Source organism: Lepidochelys kempii, chromosome 21, assembly GCF_965140285.1.
Source record: "Lepidochelys kempii isolate rLepKem1 chromosome 21, rLepKem1.hap1, whole genome shotgun sequence".
NCBI lineage: Eukaryota > Metazoa > Chordata > Testudines > Cheloniidae > Lepidochelys > Lepidochelys kempii.
The window spans coordinates 9862244-9879376 of record NC_136400.1 but is presented as its reverse complement, the minus strand read 5'-3'; the positions used below and the strand labels follow the sequence as shown (position 1 = coordinate 9879376).

Genomic DNA, 17133 nt, shown 5'->3' with positions numbered 1-17133 from the left:
TCTCAAATGTTTTCAGTGAGACGCAGGATCATTCACTCTAACTGGTTCAAAACAGACCCAGCTCAGCTATCGTTTAGGGGTACGATTCAGCTCCCATTAAAGCCAGTGGGAGTTTTGCCACTGACCTCGATGAGAGAGGAATCATACCCATAAGATGGATGAGACCAAGGGCTGAATATACAGGGAAAACGAATCCACTCTCCCCATCAGAGGTGGTCCCTCTAACCCACAGATAAGGCACGTTGGCAGGCAGTTTGTCTATGCTGCCCCTGTTAAGGGGATAAATGGAGATCCCAGGCTTCCGTGCAATGAATCTGGGCCCTTTCACAGAAGCCAAACTCGCTTTAAAATTGCAGTGAAAAAATATTGGCACCAAGCAACCGCCTAACTTCCTGAAAAGGACTTTGGTTCGGTAGCAAAGGATCCCTGCAGGTTAGCCAGGATGAATGCTTATTTCCCTGAGGGGCCCTGAAAATTTCCCATATCGGGTTTCGTACTCTGCAAAAGGAGGGGAAAAGCCAGCTTCTTTTCTCGGAGCTTACAAACCAGATTTGCTGCTTTGGTGTACTTTGTCTAGCTGCCCAGGGAAGGCACTCTTTAGGACGGAACTTCAGTACCACACGGCCATCTCTTCGCTCATGGAGGATACAAATGGGAACCAGCCAGAAAGAAAGAGCTATAATCCCTGGGCACTGCACTGCCACCAACTGCACCTGAACCGCATGTCCTCCAAACTTGATGAGAACAAACTACATCGTATCCTTTTTCATTCCCGCCGTTCTTGCTGCACTTTGCTTATTGCATAGCGGTGATGCTGCGGGGGGAAAGACCAGCCTTCTGATGGAGAGTTTATAGTGTGTATATTGGCTGCTAATAATGGATCACAAGCGTAATCAATGAAACATTTTTATGTGTAGGTTATAACAGGCCCCAGAGCCCTTGGGCATGAACACAATGTAATTAACTGCATTCTGGAGCCTCTCAGTGTTTAAAAGAAACCCCACCTCAAAGGGTGGCCATCCAAAGTCAAGGGAGCCCTTCACGTAAAGGGATCAAAGCAGCAACAGCTTTTCTCCTTCGTAAGACATGTCATTTGATCACCGGTCATGTGATCAATGCCGTTTAACCCTGCCACCAACAGACGTGAGTGACTTCAGTGTTGATGAAAAGTGTTGGATTGACAGCTCTGAGCTGCATCCACACTAGAGAACTGAGCCATTGATAATTTACCTGGTGATATTGCACTTAGAATAAGTTGGCTGAAACTGGCGACAAGAGGCCAGTAGCCACGATGAGTGCTGGTAAAGGTGGATTGCAAAGTCTCATTACAATTGTGAATGATTATGGTGAACTTCAGAGGATGCACAGAGCCACCCCTGATTTAAGACCTATTTCAGTTGTACATTTAATAATAAGTCTCCTTAACTCATGTGTCCAGAGTTTCTGTTGCTTGAAAACGTGGTGTCAAAGTATCAATATCCCTGCATTCTGGACTTAAAGATGGGAACCAGGCAGCATGGAGATGATGCATCAGAAGAGAAGAAAGCACGCCACATAAAGAAGTGTGAACAGAGCACTTCTGGATCTCTTGGAGTTCGCATCTGCGGAATGCAGGTAGGGTGGCCTCTTGAGCCCTTCAATATTTCTGTTCTTCAAAACAAGCACAAGGAGTTACCACTTAATAAACTCTAAGGGCCAGATTCTCAGCTGGTATAAACTGCCATATCTTCATTCTTTATCTCAGTTGAGCTATCCCATTTTACACCAGCTATATATCTGGCCCTAGACACATACATTGCCCTGATTCTCTGCCTACGCTGTTCAGTGTTAGTCAGGACTGGAAGCTGGAAGAAAGAGGAACATAAACTTTCCATGCTCATTCATTTCTAGGAGCTGTCTAGTCTAGTCAGTGCAAATACCAGACACCCTTTTTGTGCTAAATATTACGGCTCTTCATGACTGAAATTGTCGCCCCTTCCTGCAAGATACTGAAAGCATAAATTTGTTTCACTTATGCCTCTGTGAAGATTTAGAACATTGCTCTGCTGTGTCTGCGGGATAATTATTATGATTAAAACACATATATAGCACTATAAATAGCTAGCGTCAAGTAGGTTCCTCTCCGGTCTTCAGCGTTCTGATACTGAACTGATTATCCTTTAAATTACATGTGGTATGGAAGCTAATTCTGTATCCACTCCCAGATCTTGATCGTGTCAATATTCCTGTCTAGATTTCCTTGTCATTCTTTATTTCTGTGCTTTGGAAAATAAGACTATAGCACTGTGCATTACCAGCTGAGGGCGGCACCTTTATTAAGGCCTTGTCTACAGTGGTTGTTTATCCCAGTTTCAGATACTGGTTTTGCTGCACTCGTGCAAACCCTTAGTGTAGATGGGGGTAAGTTGCTATAAATCACTATTTTCCCCTATGCATCTTATACCCATTTCAGGCAGGGGTAAATTGCACCAGTGCAAACTGCAGCTTATAGCCTGCCTACACTAGGGGTTTGTACCAGTGCAGCTATCCCAGTGGCTGGATAGCAGTAGCTTAAACCTCCCATGTAGACACGGTTTTAGATTCAGTTAGCGGCCTGCTGCATAAATTGCCGTATGCTGTTGAGACTGGAGAGGAACTAAGCATCTCATGTACCAGCTTGATTGTGGACCCTTTCATTTTAGATTAACTCTAAACTATGTGCTTTTCCTTCTGTCGAACTAGCTGGATTACTTACATGCAGGATGTTTCGAAGGTGCAATAATTTGAGAGAGAGACAATCTGGATTATTGTTCTTTTTATTCAAGGTTTACCAAGCAGATACTGGCCAATTTCTCTGCAAAGACAAGTATTATGGAAGGAAACTGTCACCTGATGGCTTCAGACAGGCCCTCTACCAGTTCCTTCACAATGGTAACCGTCTCAGAACAGATGTTTTAGAACCCATTGTGTCACAGCTAAAGGCTCTGCTTTCAGTCATCAAAAGCCAGAGTTCCTATCGATTCTACTCCAGCTCCCTTCTCATCATCTATGATGGACAGGAACCAAAGGAGAATAAAGAAACCTTAGACAACCATCCTCAGGGGTGTTTTCAGAACATAAACCGCACCATGCCACATGGGACGGGTTACCCCAAAGTTGACGTCCGCATGATAGATTTTGCTCACACCACTTATAAAGGTTCAAAGTATAATCATACCATCTACGACGGGCCAGACCATGGCTATATTTTCGGGCTAGAAAATCTTGTCAAAATTCTTGAGAATACCAGAGAAGGAGAATGACAAATGCTGTGACACAGCATGGACTTTGTGGTGATAAATATCCCAGGAAGGGACTGCCTATGCATGGGGCCCCTCCCGGCTTTTGAACATCCTGTGTACTGTTTGGAATGAGAGCATTGGTGCCTTGCTAGGAAAGCGCAGAAGATGCTACATGCCATTACCCAATCGAACTGTAAAAGCAAAGGATTGAAAAGAATCCATCGTGTCTGTGATCTCGCTAAAGATTTATTTTCCTTTCTTCTTTTACTGCTGTCCTTGATTTGTTTGAGAGCAAGAGGAAAGCATTACCTGAAAGAATCTTAAAATTAACATAGGGCCTGCTCACCTCCATATCACCTGCAAAGCCAAGAACGCTAAGCAAAGACCATGCAGTTGAAAGACTATTAAGAGGTGTTGGCAGGTCTTAACAAGTTGCAGCATTACTTTCAACCCAAGCTCAACATGATGGGCCAAGGACATTCAATGACACAAACAGAAGACAATTGCACTTTCTGATCTTCACGCCCCAAACACCTGGCACTTTTAAGACTGTGATAATGTGTGAAGCCCTCAGTACGGTGTGTATATATATATATACACGGTATATGTGGTGCTATATAAGAGGTGCTATGTTTAAGAGGTCCTTGGTGTAAGGAATTTATAGTCCCAAGGCATGAGTGAGGATGCTACAAAGCACAAACAGAATCGTACAAGTACTTAATATGCCCTGGAAGAATAAGGGGGCAGACTAAGGAGTTTTCTGAAGGAGGGGATGGAAAGGAGCCAGATATATCAGAGAGTGCTGAGTCTGTCTGATACTGATGTCAAGAGTGCCGATTAGGTGAGATACTGGTCATGAAAGGATTCTCATCAGGACCTGGTAGTGTGACATAAGGCTTGCCTGTGCATGAAACTTATTCCAGAATAAGGTACAGTGTGAATTCAAAGTGGAACAGCTGTTCCGAAATAACTCCGTGTGTGGGTGCTTGTATTCTGGAATAAGAGTGCCTTTTTCTGGCTTAGCTTAATCCACTTCCAAAGTGCAAAATAGTTATTCCGGAATAACTCCATGTTTGGACCGGCCCTCTGAGTCAGGAACTGGACATTTAGGGTCATTTTTTTTTTGAACTGTGTATGTGTGCGTGAGTGTGTGCATGTGTGTGTTTGGAGAACACACAATTGGGAAAATTTAACAAAATGCTTACAATATTTGTGGGCAGATAAGAATACGGAACAACCAATATAACCAATTCCTTCCTGTGCAATATGGGAAACCTGTTAGAATGTCCTTAAGTCAAGAACAGAGATACAAAGTGCAATTACTGGGGAGCTGAAGTGTAAATAAAATTGTCCAGGTCACTGTCACTTATTGTTGTCCACTTCTTTTCCTCACTTCCGGTGCCACCTGAAGTTGGGTTGTGTTTAGCACTGATTGCTTTAAAAGAACCATTCTTTTCACAGGTTTAAATATCCCCTTAAGAGAAACCCTTTCAGGTGTACTTTATTGCATGCAGCTGGTGAATATCCATAAATTATGGCTGGCAAATTCAATCGTCTGGCTGGCTTGTATGTTTTACTTAGGCAGGGTGAAATCAAGTTCTTTAATGGAAGTGGTTCTCGACACTGCATGTTCCTAGCATACAATCTCAGATGACCACAAAGAGCCACAGTAGCCCCACTTGAGCAGTCAAGGTGCCAAACCACTAACTGCTTTGGCCCAAATTGTACATATGTGATCCTAGCAGTACTTTAGAATAGATCACTCGATGATTACCTGTTCTGTTCATTGCCTCTGGGGCACCTGGCATTGGCCACTGTTGGAAGACAGGATACTGGGCTAGATGGACCTTTGGTCTGACCCAGTAGGGCCGTTCTTATGTTCACTTTCCAGCTTTGCCCAGACATTGCCCTTTTCTAAGATGAACATTTAGCTCTTTTCTTGCTGAGCATCCTCATTCTGCTAATACTGACATACAACCCTCCAAAAGGGAAAATATTCCCTCATTACTTATTGTTTACCTGGATAGATCAATGCACCCTTGTGCTGGTCTTCAAGAGTGCTATAACTCTGCAGTTGTAGTAAAGAGTGTGAGGAGACAAACTCAGGCCTACCTCCTGTCCTGGCTGCCACAGGAGGGGATCAGGAAGGGCTGAGGGTGAGGGGTTGGGTTGTGGTGTTCGATTGCTCCTCTGAAAAGGAGGAGTGTGCACCCTAGCCAGAGCTTCCTGCTGGATATAAACTATAGCCCTGCTGCTCTGTAGGTGCGCAAGAAGGGTGGAGGCCATAAGTAGCACAACTGCAGACTGTGAAGCATAGGGACTGCTCTCTCCAGGAGCCCCCTAAATGCAAGACACCCAAGAGGAGGCAGGGCCATGTCCTTGCTTTCCAATGCATTAGGGGCTCCTGCTGGTGTGCAGCTGAAGGCAGTGTCTAAATGCTGTAAATAGAACTCCTCTAGGACTGATGGAACAGGCCAAGAAAGTTTGGTTACATGCTGTGAAAGCCCCTGCGTTTCTCTAAGCAGGAGACAGGCTTCACTGCTACTTGCAAAGGGGTAAGAGGTTCCCTACTCGTCCTTTTCCTCTTTATGCAGTAGCACAGGGCAGGATTTAGCCTTCCGTCTGGCACGAGGTATGCCTCTGATTTAGAGTACAACCTTGCTAGCTGGGAGTGGAGATGGAGAAATGGATACGCCTTTCTATGCTTTTAAAATGGCCAGAAAGTGCGCTTGACATTAGCTATTCTGTGCCGCGCAGTCGGTAGCCTGGCATGGACATGTTTGCAGCACAGCAGAAACCAGATCCCTTTGTCAGTGGCAGAAAGCCTTGTACGTGGCAGAGTAGGCAGCAGGCTGTTAAATGACAGGGCAAAGCAACACCGTTCAGCAGCCGCCTTTCAAAACACACTGTTATTGCAGGCATGTTAGTCCCAGGATATGAGGACGACGAAGTGGGTGAGGTAATATCTTTTATTGGATCAACTTCTGTTGGTGGACAGGACAGGACAGGAAGGTACAAGCTTTCGAGCTACACAAAGTGAAGACTTCGGTATAGCTTGAAAGGATTTACCTTCCACCCCCAGAAGCTGGTCCAATAAAAGATACGACCTCACCTACTACCTTGTCTCTCTCAAATGACAGGTTATAAACCCGTGCATTAGTGACCCCTTTCACACAGCAAGCCTCTGAGTGTAACCCCCCCATAAATTAAAACACATTTTTTATATTTAACTCTATACTAAATGCTGGAGGAGAAGCGGGGTTTGGGGGTGGAAGCTCGTGACCTCCCACGTAATAACCTTGTGACCCTAAGGGGGGGTCACGACCCCCAGTTTGAGAACCCCTGTATACACCAAATGGATGATAGGCTTCAGAGTGTAGATTAAGAACTGCATTGCAAAGGGGGTCCTGACTTCCTTCTGCTCTTTCACCATCCCAGGGCTGTTTTTTCACAAGCAGGGGCCTCGCTGGGCTTGGTGGTCCGGTCAAAGCGCTGTGGCGTTAGTTGGAGCCTGGCTGCCCCAGTTCTCGAGGGAGAGCTCAGTGGTTTGAGCATTGGCCTGCTAAACCCAGGGTTGTGAGTTCAATCCTTGCGGGGGGGCCAGTTTAGGGATCAGGGGATCGGTCCTGCTTTGAGCAGGGGGCTGGACTAGATGACCTCCTGAAGTCCCTTCCAACCCTGTGATTCTCTGCAGCCCATGTCCCTGAGCTGCTGGTGCTGCTCCCAGGCACGGAGACATTCCCCTCCCCGCTCAGATCTGCCCCTATCCAGCACGCTGGCTGGAGGCAGGTCAGGCGCATGCCCCAGGCTCTGCCCCCTCCACCCCGCCTTCCCCGCTGCCAGCCACAGGGCGCTCAAGCTGCGTCTCAGGGTCAGGCTCTATGCGCATGCGTATCCGCCTCCGGCTGCCCCCAGCTCCAGCCCGCAGCGCATGGCTTCGCTGGACCGTGCTGCGCACGCGCCATCTGGCGGAAGACGAGCCGAGCGGCCGCTCTGATTCCGCATGCGTGCGGACCGGTCCCTCTCGCTCGCCGTACTTTTGAACAATTCGCCGGCTCATTCGCACGTTCGGAGTCACGTGACCGGTTAATCGTCTCTGGCAGGGGGGGGGCCTGGGCCTCAGTCCCGAGATGGCGGCCACCCGCTATCGGCGGTTTCTGAAGCTCTGCGAGGAGTGGCCGGTGGAAGAGACCAAGCGGGGCCGGGACCTGGGCACCTTCCTGCGGCAGCGGGTGGCCCAGGCCTTCCGGGAGGGGGAGAGCACCCAGGTGAGCGCCGCGGGGCGGGAGCGCGGTCGCGCCCCCAGCTGGGCCCGGGGGGCCGGGGCTTGGGCCCGGGGGGGCCGGGGCTGGGGCCCTGGGGGGGAGACAGCCACGGCCCGCGCCTCGCAGCCCCCCCCCCAGCTACTCCCGGGCACCTACACCCCGTGCAGCCCCCCAGCCACCCCCGGCTTCTCTCCCCTTCACAACCACTGCCCCCCAGCCCCCCCCGGCCCTCACAGCCCCCCGGCCCTCACAGCCCCCCGGCACTCCCTGACACCTTCACCCCCTGCAGCCCCCCAGCCACCCCCGGCTTCTCTCCCCTTCACAACCACTGCCCCACAGCTCCCCTGCCCCTCACAGCCCCCCCAGCTACTCCCGGACACCTACACCCCGTGCAGCCCCCCTCCGGCTTCTCTCCCCTTCACAACCACTGCCCTCACAGCCCCCCCCCCGGCCCTCACAGCCCCCCCCGGCCCTCACAGCCCCCCCCGGCCCTCACAGCCCCCAGGCCCTCACAGCCCCCAGGCACTCCCTGACACCTTCACCCCCTGCAGCTCCCCAGCCACCCCCGGCTTATCTCCCCTTCACAACCACTGCCCCACAGCTCCCCTGCCCCTCACAGCCCCCCCAGCTACTCCCGGACACCTACACCCCGTGCACACCCCCTGCAGCCCCCCAGCCACCCCCAACTTATCTCCCCTTCACGTCTGCTCACAACCACTGCCCCACAGCTCCCCTGCCCCCCCCCGGCCCCTCACAGCCCCCCCCAGCTACTCCCTGACACCTACACCCCGTGTAGCCATCCCCAGCTTATCTCCCCTTCACAACCACAGCTCCCCCGCCCCCCCCACCCCCAGTGCCCCAGCTACTCCCTGAACCTACACCTCGTGTAGCCCCCCCCGGCTTATCTCCCCTTCACAACCGCTGCCCCACAGCCTGCCCCAGCCCCCCCCAGCCACTCCCTGACACCTACACCCCGTGCAGCCCCCCCAACTTATCTCCCCTGCCCCTCACAGACCCCCCCCAGCACCCCAGCTACTCCCTGATACCCACACCCCCTGCAGCCCCCCAGCCACCCCCAGCTTATCTCCCCTTCACGTCTGCTCACAACCACTGCCCCACAGCTCCCCTGTCCCCCCTGGACCCTCACAGCCCCCCCAGCGCCCAGTCACCCCCTTACACCTGTCCCCCATACACGTCCCTTCAGCCACCTCTTCTCTTACATCTCTGCCTGCAGGCACTGCTCCCCCTCGCAGCCCCCCCAGCGCCCCCGCCACCTCCATCATCCGCTTACACCTGTACCCCATACACACCCCTTCAACCACCTCTTCTCTTACATCTCTGCCTGCAGTCACTGCCTCCCTCTCCCCCACCCTACACCTGTACCTCATACACACCCTTTCAACTGCCTCTTCTCTTACATCTCTGTCTACAGTCATTGCCTCCCTCCTGCCCCTCACAGCCCCCACCCCGCGATCCTCCCCAGGTCCTTTACACCTACATCCATCCCCAACACATCCCTTCAGCCATCTGTTTTTTTTTCCCAATGCTATTTCTACTACCCATTTAATAGCTAGTGTAGCTATCATCATTCAAATACTGGCAGGGTCATTTTAGGTCTGGATACAAAGTGTGCTTAGTCTGGAGATCAAGTATGGTGATACTGAGGGTATGTCTACACTACGGAATAAGGTTGAATTTATAGAAGTCGTTTTTTAGAAATCGGTTTTATATATTCAAGTGTGTGTCCCCCCACAGAAAATGCTCTAAGTGCATTAACTCGGCGGAGTGCTTCCACAGTACCGAGGCTAGAGTCGACTTCCGGAGCGTTGCACTGTGGGTGGCTATCCCACAGTTCCCGCAGTCTCCGCTGCCCATTGGAATTGTGGGTTGAGATTTCAGTGCCTGATGGGGCTAAAACATTGTCGCGGGTGGTTCTGGGTACATATCGTCAGGCCCCCGTTCCCTCCCTCCCTCCATGAAAGCCAGGGCAGACAATCGTTTCGCGCCTTTTTTCCTGAGTTACCTGTGCAGATGCCATACCACGGCAAGTATGGAGCCCGCTCAGCTCACTGTCACCGTATGTCTCCTGGGTGCTGGCAGACGCGGTACTGCATTGCTACACAGCAGCAGCAACCCATTGCCTTGTGGCAGCAGATGGTGCAATAGGACTGGTAGTCGTCATTGTCATGTCCGAGGTGCTCCTGGTCGCCTCTGTGAGGTCGATCAGGAGCGCCTGGGCAGACATGGGCACAGGGACTAAATTTGGAGTGACTTGATCAGGTCATTCTCTCTAGTCCTGCAGTCAGTCCTATTGAACCATCTTATGGTGAGCAGGCAGGTGATATGGATTGCTAGCAGTCCTATTGCATCATCTTCTGCCGGGCAGGCAAGAGATGAGGATGGCATGCAGTCCTTCTGCACCATCTGCTGCCAGCCAAAGATGTAAAAGATAGATGGAGTGGATCAAAACAAGAAATAGACCAGATTTGTTTTGTACTCATTTGCAACCCCCCACCCCCCGTCTAGGGGACTCATTCCTCTAGGTCACACTGCAGTCACTCACAGAAGGTGCAGCGAGGTAAATCTAGCCATGTATCAATCAGAGGCCAGACTAACCTCCTTGTTCCAATAAGAACAGTAACTTAGGAGCACCATTTCTTATTGGAACCCTCCGTGAAGTCCTGCCTGAAATACTCCTTGATGTAAAGCCACCCCCTTTGTTGATTTTAATTCCCTGTAAGCCAATCCTGTAAGCCGTGTTTTCAGTCGCCCCTCCCTGCGTCAGAGCAACGGCAAACAATCGTGCATCTGAGTTGAGAGTGCTGTCCAGAGCAGTCATAATGGAGCACTCTGGGATAGCTCCCGGAGGCCAATACCGTCGAATTGTGTCCACAGTACCCCAAATTCGACCTGGCAAGGCCAATTTAAGCGCTAATCCACTTGTCAGGGGTGGAGTAAGGAAATCGATTTTAAGAGCCCTTTAAGTCGAAATAAAGGGCTTCATCGGGTGGACAGGTGCAGGTTTACATCGATTTAACGCTGCTAAATTCGACCTAAAGTCCTAGTGTAGACCAGGGCTTAGTGTTGACAGTTCACTATCTCTTTTTCCTGCCTCCAACAGCAGCCATTACCTGATGCTGTGGAGAAAGAACAATCACTTCTTAATTCTCCCAATTTGCTTAGTATATTATGCAGGTTTTTCTGTGTGCTATTTTTATGAAGTTATGCAGATAAGACCCCTACCCTCTAATTATAAAACACATTTATTTTCTCAGCCAGAGATAAAGTCGAAAGTGCACATGATACAACTGTAATGGTCTTCTTTGTAGCTCTGAATACAATGAAAAAGTACTTAAATAACAGTAATGATTCTTAGAAGGGCTGTAGAATGTTTTGTATGAATGTATTAGGTGAATAACAAAGTAGGACAACGGTCCTCTCCTAGTTCAGTTGCTCCTCTACCTTATGAGAAAGGACATGAAGTCCCGGGATCTGCTGTTTCTCAAGTGAGTGCCCTGATCACTGAAGTAAGGTATATTTTGCTCTTCATCTTTTATTAATTGAGCCAAAGCAAGAGGTAACTATAAGAAGCCTTCCTTAGTTCAGTGGTTATGGCACTGAGCTGTGGTGTTGGAGGCCCTGATTCAATTCCCACCTCTTCCTGCCATTAAGGGATTTGCTACCTAGGCTGTTTTGTTTTTTTAATGAAGTGGGCACAGGAGTAAAAAAAAATAAAAATGAATCACTCTTATCCCGGACCCCTGTCCAGGCTGTGGGAGATCCAGTCCCCCCTCTGCCAGGGGCTTGAACATGGATCTCCCACATCCCAGGGACTGCCCCTCCTCTGCCCCCCACCTGGTGGGTGGTTCTTAATTCAAGCCCCCTTTCTTTCTCAGGAAGACAATGGCTCCTGTGAATGAGAGGGGATTTAAACAAGGACCCCCCACCTTGGTCACCTGGGAGAGAGGAGAACCCTCTTCAAACCCCTTCTAAGGGGCAGAGAGAGGACTCAAACCGGGATCACCTGCATTCTGGGCGAGAGTCCTAGCCATGGGACTATAGAGTGATGATTCTAGCTTTTTAGTTGGCCCAATGAATAGTTAATTAAAGTGGAACTGCCTCAATTGGCAAGACTGAGGGAAGCTCCCTGTTCAGATCCCAGCTCCTCCTCAGGCAGAGGGGGGAATCAAACTAGGGTTGCTAGCATTCCAGTAGCAGACCCTAACCACCATGCTAGAGAGGGCTGCTCATGTTTGAGTCTTGCTTGGGCCCAGTTAATAGTGAATTAAAGTGGAACAGCTTCAATAGGAAAGACTGAGGGTACTCCCTGTTCAGAGCCCTTCTCCTCATCAGGTAGAGAGGGAAATTGAACGAAGATTTCCTATGGTACAGGCTGTGTGTGATTCTCTTAAGGTCCCTGACTTATGTGGGGTGGGGCTATAGCATGTACTGAGCACACTTTAGTCCCTGCTCAGCTCTGCATCAGTGCTGTTCATACCTCCAACTAAATCGCTGCTGGAGTGCTCCAGGTCAGAGGAAAGGGGAGGCTCTCATCACCCATGACCCCCAAATTGTACCTCAGCTGTCATGCTAGCACTCTGTCTGGCATACCAGTTCTCAAACCAGTCTGGCTCTGCATTTGCAGCTTAGAGCACTTTAAAATTAAGCACAAGTCCTTTGCCAGGAGGAGAGGAAAGCTGTATCTCAAGAACCCCATGACCCCAAATTTTCACCACCCATGGTACCCAAAGCCTGCTACTAGCATAGTTTACCTTTAAACAGAAATGTTACTGCAGCCTCTGTGGTTTCTTGCACCTGTTGGCATTCCTTTTCTTGCTCACAGCAGCACCCCTTTGCAGAAGCACTGTGGAAGTCTAATAATGCTCAGCTTATTGGGTTTGGGACTGTGTGTTTGTCAGATCACGGGAAGGCTGGTGAGATATGGCCTATGTGAACACTGCTGATTTTCCCTGCTAGCTTTGTACCAAACAAGTGATTTGAGCCCAGCCCAATAACAAGAGTGGACTATCAGCTGTGGTGAGTCAGTAACCTAACTGCATGCTGTTATTTATAAGCCTACTCCCATTACCTACCATGTGAGCAGTTTTCAGGGCAAGGAGGTGAAACATTTAGCCTTGGTCACATATCTGACAGGCTAGGAGGTAGCTATGTCTCTGCTTGTTGATGGCTTTACAAATTTATGACCATTACTTTGAATTCATGGCATGGACAAACCTGACCTAACCAGAGAGTTAATGAGGAACCAAGCACCATGCGTGCATGAGACTTTGGCCTAGCAGTTAACATCAAAAATATGTTTTATAATTAGGCACCAGGGGTCTTCTTATCTGCCTAATGTCATAGACAGAAAGACTATTTGCAGATCAGTCCATTCTGTAAATAATGACAAGATGGCATGTTACTACAGACTTTTGCTTTAACCAAAGGCAAAAAAGGGTGGGAAAATACCTAAAATCTATCACTTAGAGCTAAATAGTTCCCAAGCGTTCCATAACAGTACTCTTTCTGAGTACATTGTGCATTATTTAGAATTTTTCTGCCAATTTTGAGCAAAATTAGACTATGCTTTTTCAAGTTATGGCCCTTTTTGTGATTTTTATAATTTTTTCAGATTGGATGACCAATAATGTTTAAACACGATGTGATATAGAAAAATGGCACCACCTACATTCACCCAGGTGATGACCACCAGATATGTACCTACGCTTTGATAGCAATGAAATTTTTTTAACAGACAGATTACCCTAATTCATTAATAAGACACCTTTTAAAATCTGGCTGGTAGGCTATTTGAGTGAAGGAGCCTTTATTGCACATTACAGTAATGGTGGATGGGCATGAGGAGAAAACTGTCCAGCTCTATTTCTTTACCATTGAATATTTTGTTCACATTTGATCCAGCAAAACCTTATGAGCAGAGTTTTATCATTTTTACTAGAGGGTTGCATGTATAGGCCCAGCAGGAGGAGCGAGAACACAGTTTTTATCCTTGAACCTCTAGCAATTTTACAGGATACTGCCACTTCTGTTCCATTGTTAAGGTGCTCCTCTTCTCATTTTGCATGTGGCCTGTTACTTACAAGGAGAAGCATTTATTGTAGAGTTTCATAATGTTTCTGTTCCTTTTCAGATTGCTGACCCTGCAAACTGTGACCAAATGTATGAAAGTTTAGTCAGAATCCACACCAATTTCTATAAAAACAAGGTGAGCTCTTCAGGCCAGGGACCACGTGTTTGTACAGCACACTGGGGCCACAAATCGAATAGGGGTTTTTGGGTGCTCCTATAATAAACGTGCTGTCCGGCACCTTCGCTGTGAAAAACAAAGCTGAACTCATTTTGAGCAGCTCAAGCCTTCGAAAAGTTCAGTCATTTCAGAAGCAGCTCCCACCTTGTCTAAACTGATTTGTGTTCGAGCTTTCCTGGAGAGGAGCCTAAAGGCCACAGGGTGGCACTATGACTCTTGCCATTGCTAGTATTTCAACAGGAATGTTGTGCTTAGGATTTAGCAGATGGATAAGGATAAGCAAAGCACTGGCTTGGGGAGGGAGCAGAGAAAGAGTTTGGTTGAGTCAGTAAATTCTTGTTTTGTTTTGTTTTGTTTGGGAAGTATCCACGCCTAAAAGATACAAGCTTCACTGGAGTCACAGTGGAAGAATGCAAGCTGATCCTAGCAACAGGTAACGAGGCCCTGTTTGATTAGTCTGTGATTACTCTTCCCCCACTCAGGCTTACAGGAGTAGCTTGCATTGCTGGTACCTGGTCCCAGGGATAAACAGAATTTCACTCCTCAGGGCCCTTGGTGTGGCACTTCTTGAAAGCAATACCTTCCCATTAAAGAAAAAGATACAACACTTATGATTTCAGTTCTCTATATCACCTAGTTTTGGGGAGTCCGGGTGGGTAGTATTGTTAAGTGAAAAGTACTACTACTGTGCCCATGGCTAGAAAACCTCAGGGGACCTCCATACAAATATGGAGAAGTAACAGGGTTTATCAACCCCTGGGTTTGCTGCACTGATATTGTCTGTTCAGGTCATACTTAAGGTTCAGGAGCAGGGCTGCGGGGAAGAAACTTACTCTATGCCTGCCACACCATATGTATTAAAAGTGCAAAAAATTCAACAAGTTTGTTTCAGTAGTTCTCAGCTGTCTTCTCAAAGGTTTAATTTTGCTCTTTACATCTTCCCTAATAGCAGCAAGCCTTTTAGAGAAAAACGAGTGCTGCTATGCACAACTACACTTGGCCAGCGTATTTATCAGGTGCAGTTGCAGTTTTGCTCTGCTCGGGTTCCTGACTATTTGTTGTTGGGCAGGGCAAGGATTGCCCCTGTGTTTGTTTGAATGAGAAAATAAACTTGCCTCCAGGCACTGAAATACAAACTCATTAGATTGAAGTTTGGAGAAGTCAGTTAAACAGAAATCTCATCCGCTTTTCTGCCTTCCCTCTTCTTCCCCCAATTGCAGACAGCGGGAAACAGATGGAGGAAATGAGAAAAGGTAAATGGAAAAAACTGCGAGAGAAGTTCTCTGCCAAGAATGTTGAAGAGGACTCAAAGTTATAACCTCTCTCCCCAGCCCCCCCCCCCCCCCGTACATATTCCTAAAGCACTGTATATTGCCATGATGAATAAAGCCAATCATTCCTCTTAACAATAGCATTCAGAACTATGCCTGAGGGCTCTCCCTTTTGTTGTTCTAAAATCTGGGACTGAACGAGTATACTGATTGTGTGGGACAGTGTGTTTATATGGAAAATGAGACACTGAGATGAGAGAGTCAGGGGCAGAGTAGATGTGCCTGTTAGGATGATTATAATCTTAACAAAGCCACTAAAGTCTTGTTATGGTGGTCCTCTTCGGACTAGGTATTCACAAATTCTTGTGTGCGCTTGTCATTCTCTTGCACATCCTGTGGTTTAAGAATGGATGTTACTTCTCAGTGTCATTGATCCAAGTTCAAAATCTGATCACTCCATCTACTGAGGCCTATTTGCAATCTTCCTTAGAAGCTACTGCATACTTCAGTAGCAGCATCAGTGTCTGTTCCTGGGAGCCAGAGGACTGCTCCGTGTTGGTGCAGTGCCTTGGAGGGGGAAGAACGAATGGCCTCTTGCTGTTTTCCCCTGGCATGAACTGAAACCTGCAGCAGGATCTAGTCTAAAACTTCAGCAGACAAGCTGTGGTGTTTATGGTAGTTCTGCAATAAGAGATCTTTGTATGTCTATTGCACTCATCACCATCTTCTGAACTGAGTCCCCTCTGGGATGGGGACCTGTATTCACACAGCACCCTGCCTAATCAGGATCGAGGCCTCTGGATGCTATTATAAATATTATTAATTCATAACAGAGTGTTGAGAAGAGGTTCTTTGACCTCATTTCAGCTTTTACTATGACTTAATTTTGTGTTAACTTAGTTAAGGCAATTTACATATTAGTTAAGTAACAACAAAATAAAAAGTTTGTAAAACATTACATCAGAGATGAAAATAAACACAGAATACCTCTTCACAGTGAACTGCTGTAAACCTGCCGTTTCCCACTACTGCGCAAATAAAGTCTGTCCATGGAAGATAAAAGACTATGTCATACTAGCAACAGCTTTGCTGTTACTCATCAGATGCAATGTACTATCAATACATCTCGTTGAGTTTACTGCGCCGCAGCGATAGATGGGATTCTTAAAATGGAGGAAAATCAGCGTTGTGAGGTACAGTGAACAAGATGTCTGGCTTGCAAAGTTCCACATCTACTATGGACTTTCCACTGACTACTTGGAATAAGTTAAATATTGCAACTCTAATTGCTAATAACAATATTAATGCTATTGCCTCTGGAAGGGGGTAGCCACCAAAATGTAGTGCATGGAGATGAAGAAAGATAATTCATGTTAAAGAACAAAAAGTTATTGCAATGAGGAACCAAAGTCCAAAATAATTTACCTTCCTTTGAGGGCATTGGGATAAATTGCAGGTCCAGGTACAGTGGGGAAATCTGGTAAGTTAGTGGTTCCTGGGCAAAATGTTTGGCGTTGAAACCTTACAGCCGTAACCTAGGCTTTTGTCCAGCTTCTGAAAATGTGATCGATGCGCAGATGCCAGTGAAAACATCCTTGTTAGCCGATAACATGGATTTAGTTGGTTGGCAAAGCTGATGCTTTGTGTGTGCCTCAGTGATTCATGGTGTTCTGGGCATCCACAAAACCGATGCGCTGTCTGCGCTTCCTTTGCTCTGTCATCTAGAGTTAAAATAAGGACACAATGTAGTCAGGAAGACTGTTCTTGTTCCTTTTCCCCCTTTAGCCACACTAAGAGACCCATCCTTTAGGCTGGGGTCAAACATACACCTTCCAAGGGCTTTCAACTTCCAGGGATGCTGCTAAGCAGGTGGCAAAGAAAGCCCTACCCTGGACTGCATCCTGGGTTATGGAACAGCCTCCATATGAGGAGAGATTAAAAAGACTAGGATGTTCATCTCAGAAAAGAGATGACTAAGGGGGAATATGATGGAGGTCTATAAAATCATGAATGATGTGGAGAAAGTATCTAAGGAAGTGTTATTTAACCTTTCACATAACACAAGAACC

At 47.7% G+C, this 17133-nt stretch overlaps 3 protein-coding genes across 6 annotated transcripts in view; 2 read left to right on the top strand and 1 right to left on the bottom strand.

The window, feature by feature from the left end:
• Nucleotides 1–4811, top strand: part of IP6K3 (inositol hexakisphosphate kinase 3) — a 40022-nt gene extending 35211 nt beyond the window's left edge. For all 3 annotated transcript variants that reach the window (XM_073319895.1, XM_073319896.1, XM_073319897.2), the window contains exons 4-6: nt 578–756; nt 1439–1614; nt 2805–4811. In XM_073319895.1, coding sequence (XP_073175996.1) covers nt 578–756; nt 1439–1614; nt 2805–3281 — 832 coding nt within the window. In that variant the 3' untranslated portion in view covers nt 3282–4811. The remainder of the gene's footprint in view (nt 1–577; nt 757–1438; nt 1615–2804) is intronic.
• Nucleotides 4812–7333: 2522 nt separating this feature from the next.
• On the top strand, nt 7334–15202 carry UQCC2 (ubiquinol-cytochrome c reductase complex assembly factor 2). Its single transcript, XM_073320292.2, has 4 exons — nt 7334–7528; nt 13677–13751; nt 14157–14226; nt 15014–15202. The coding sequence occupies exons 1-4, from the start codon at nt 7391–7393 to the stop codon at nt 15109–15111; spliced, it is 381 nt and encodes a 126-aa protein (XP_073176393.1). The 5' UTR covers nt 7334–7390; the 3' UTR covers nt 15112–15202.
• ITPR3 (inositol 1,4,5-trisphosphate receptor type 3) overlaps nt 15089–17133 on the bottom strand; it is an 81554-nt gene continuing 79509 nt past the window's right edge. For both annotated transcript variants that reach the window (XM_073320289.2, XM_073320290.2), the window contains one exon: nt 15089–16785. In XM_073320289.2, coding sequence (XP_073176390.1) covers nt 16717–16785 — 69 coding nt within the window. In that variant the 3' untranslated portion in view covers nt 15089–16716. The remainder of the gene's footprint in view (nt 16786–17133) is intronic.

Coding starts and splice junctions, on each gene's coding strand:
- UQCC2 (XM_073320292.2), top strand. CDS start 7,391: ATGGCGGCCACCCGCTATCGGCGGTTTCTGAAGCTCTGCGAGGAGTGG. Junction 13,752..14,156: donor CCAATTTCTATAAAAACAAG/GTGAGCTCTTCA, acceptor TTGTTTGGGAAG/TATCCACGCCTAAAAGATAC. Junction 14,227..15,013: donor CAAGCTGATCCTAGCAACAG/GTAACGAGGCCC, acceptor CCCCAATTGCAG/ACAGCGGGAAACAGATGGAG.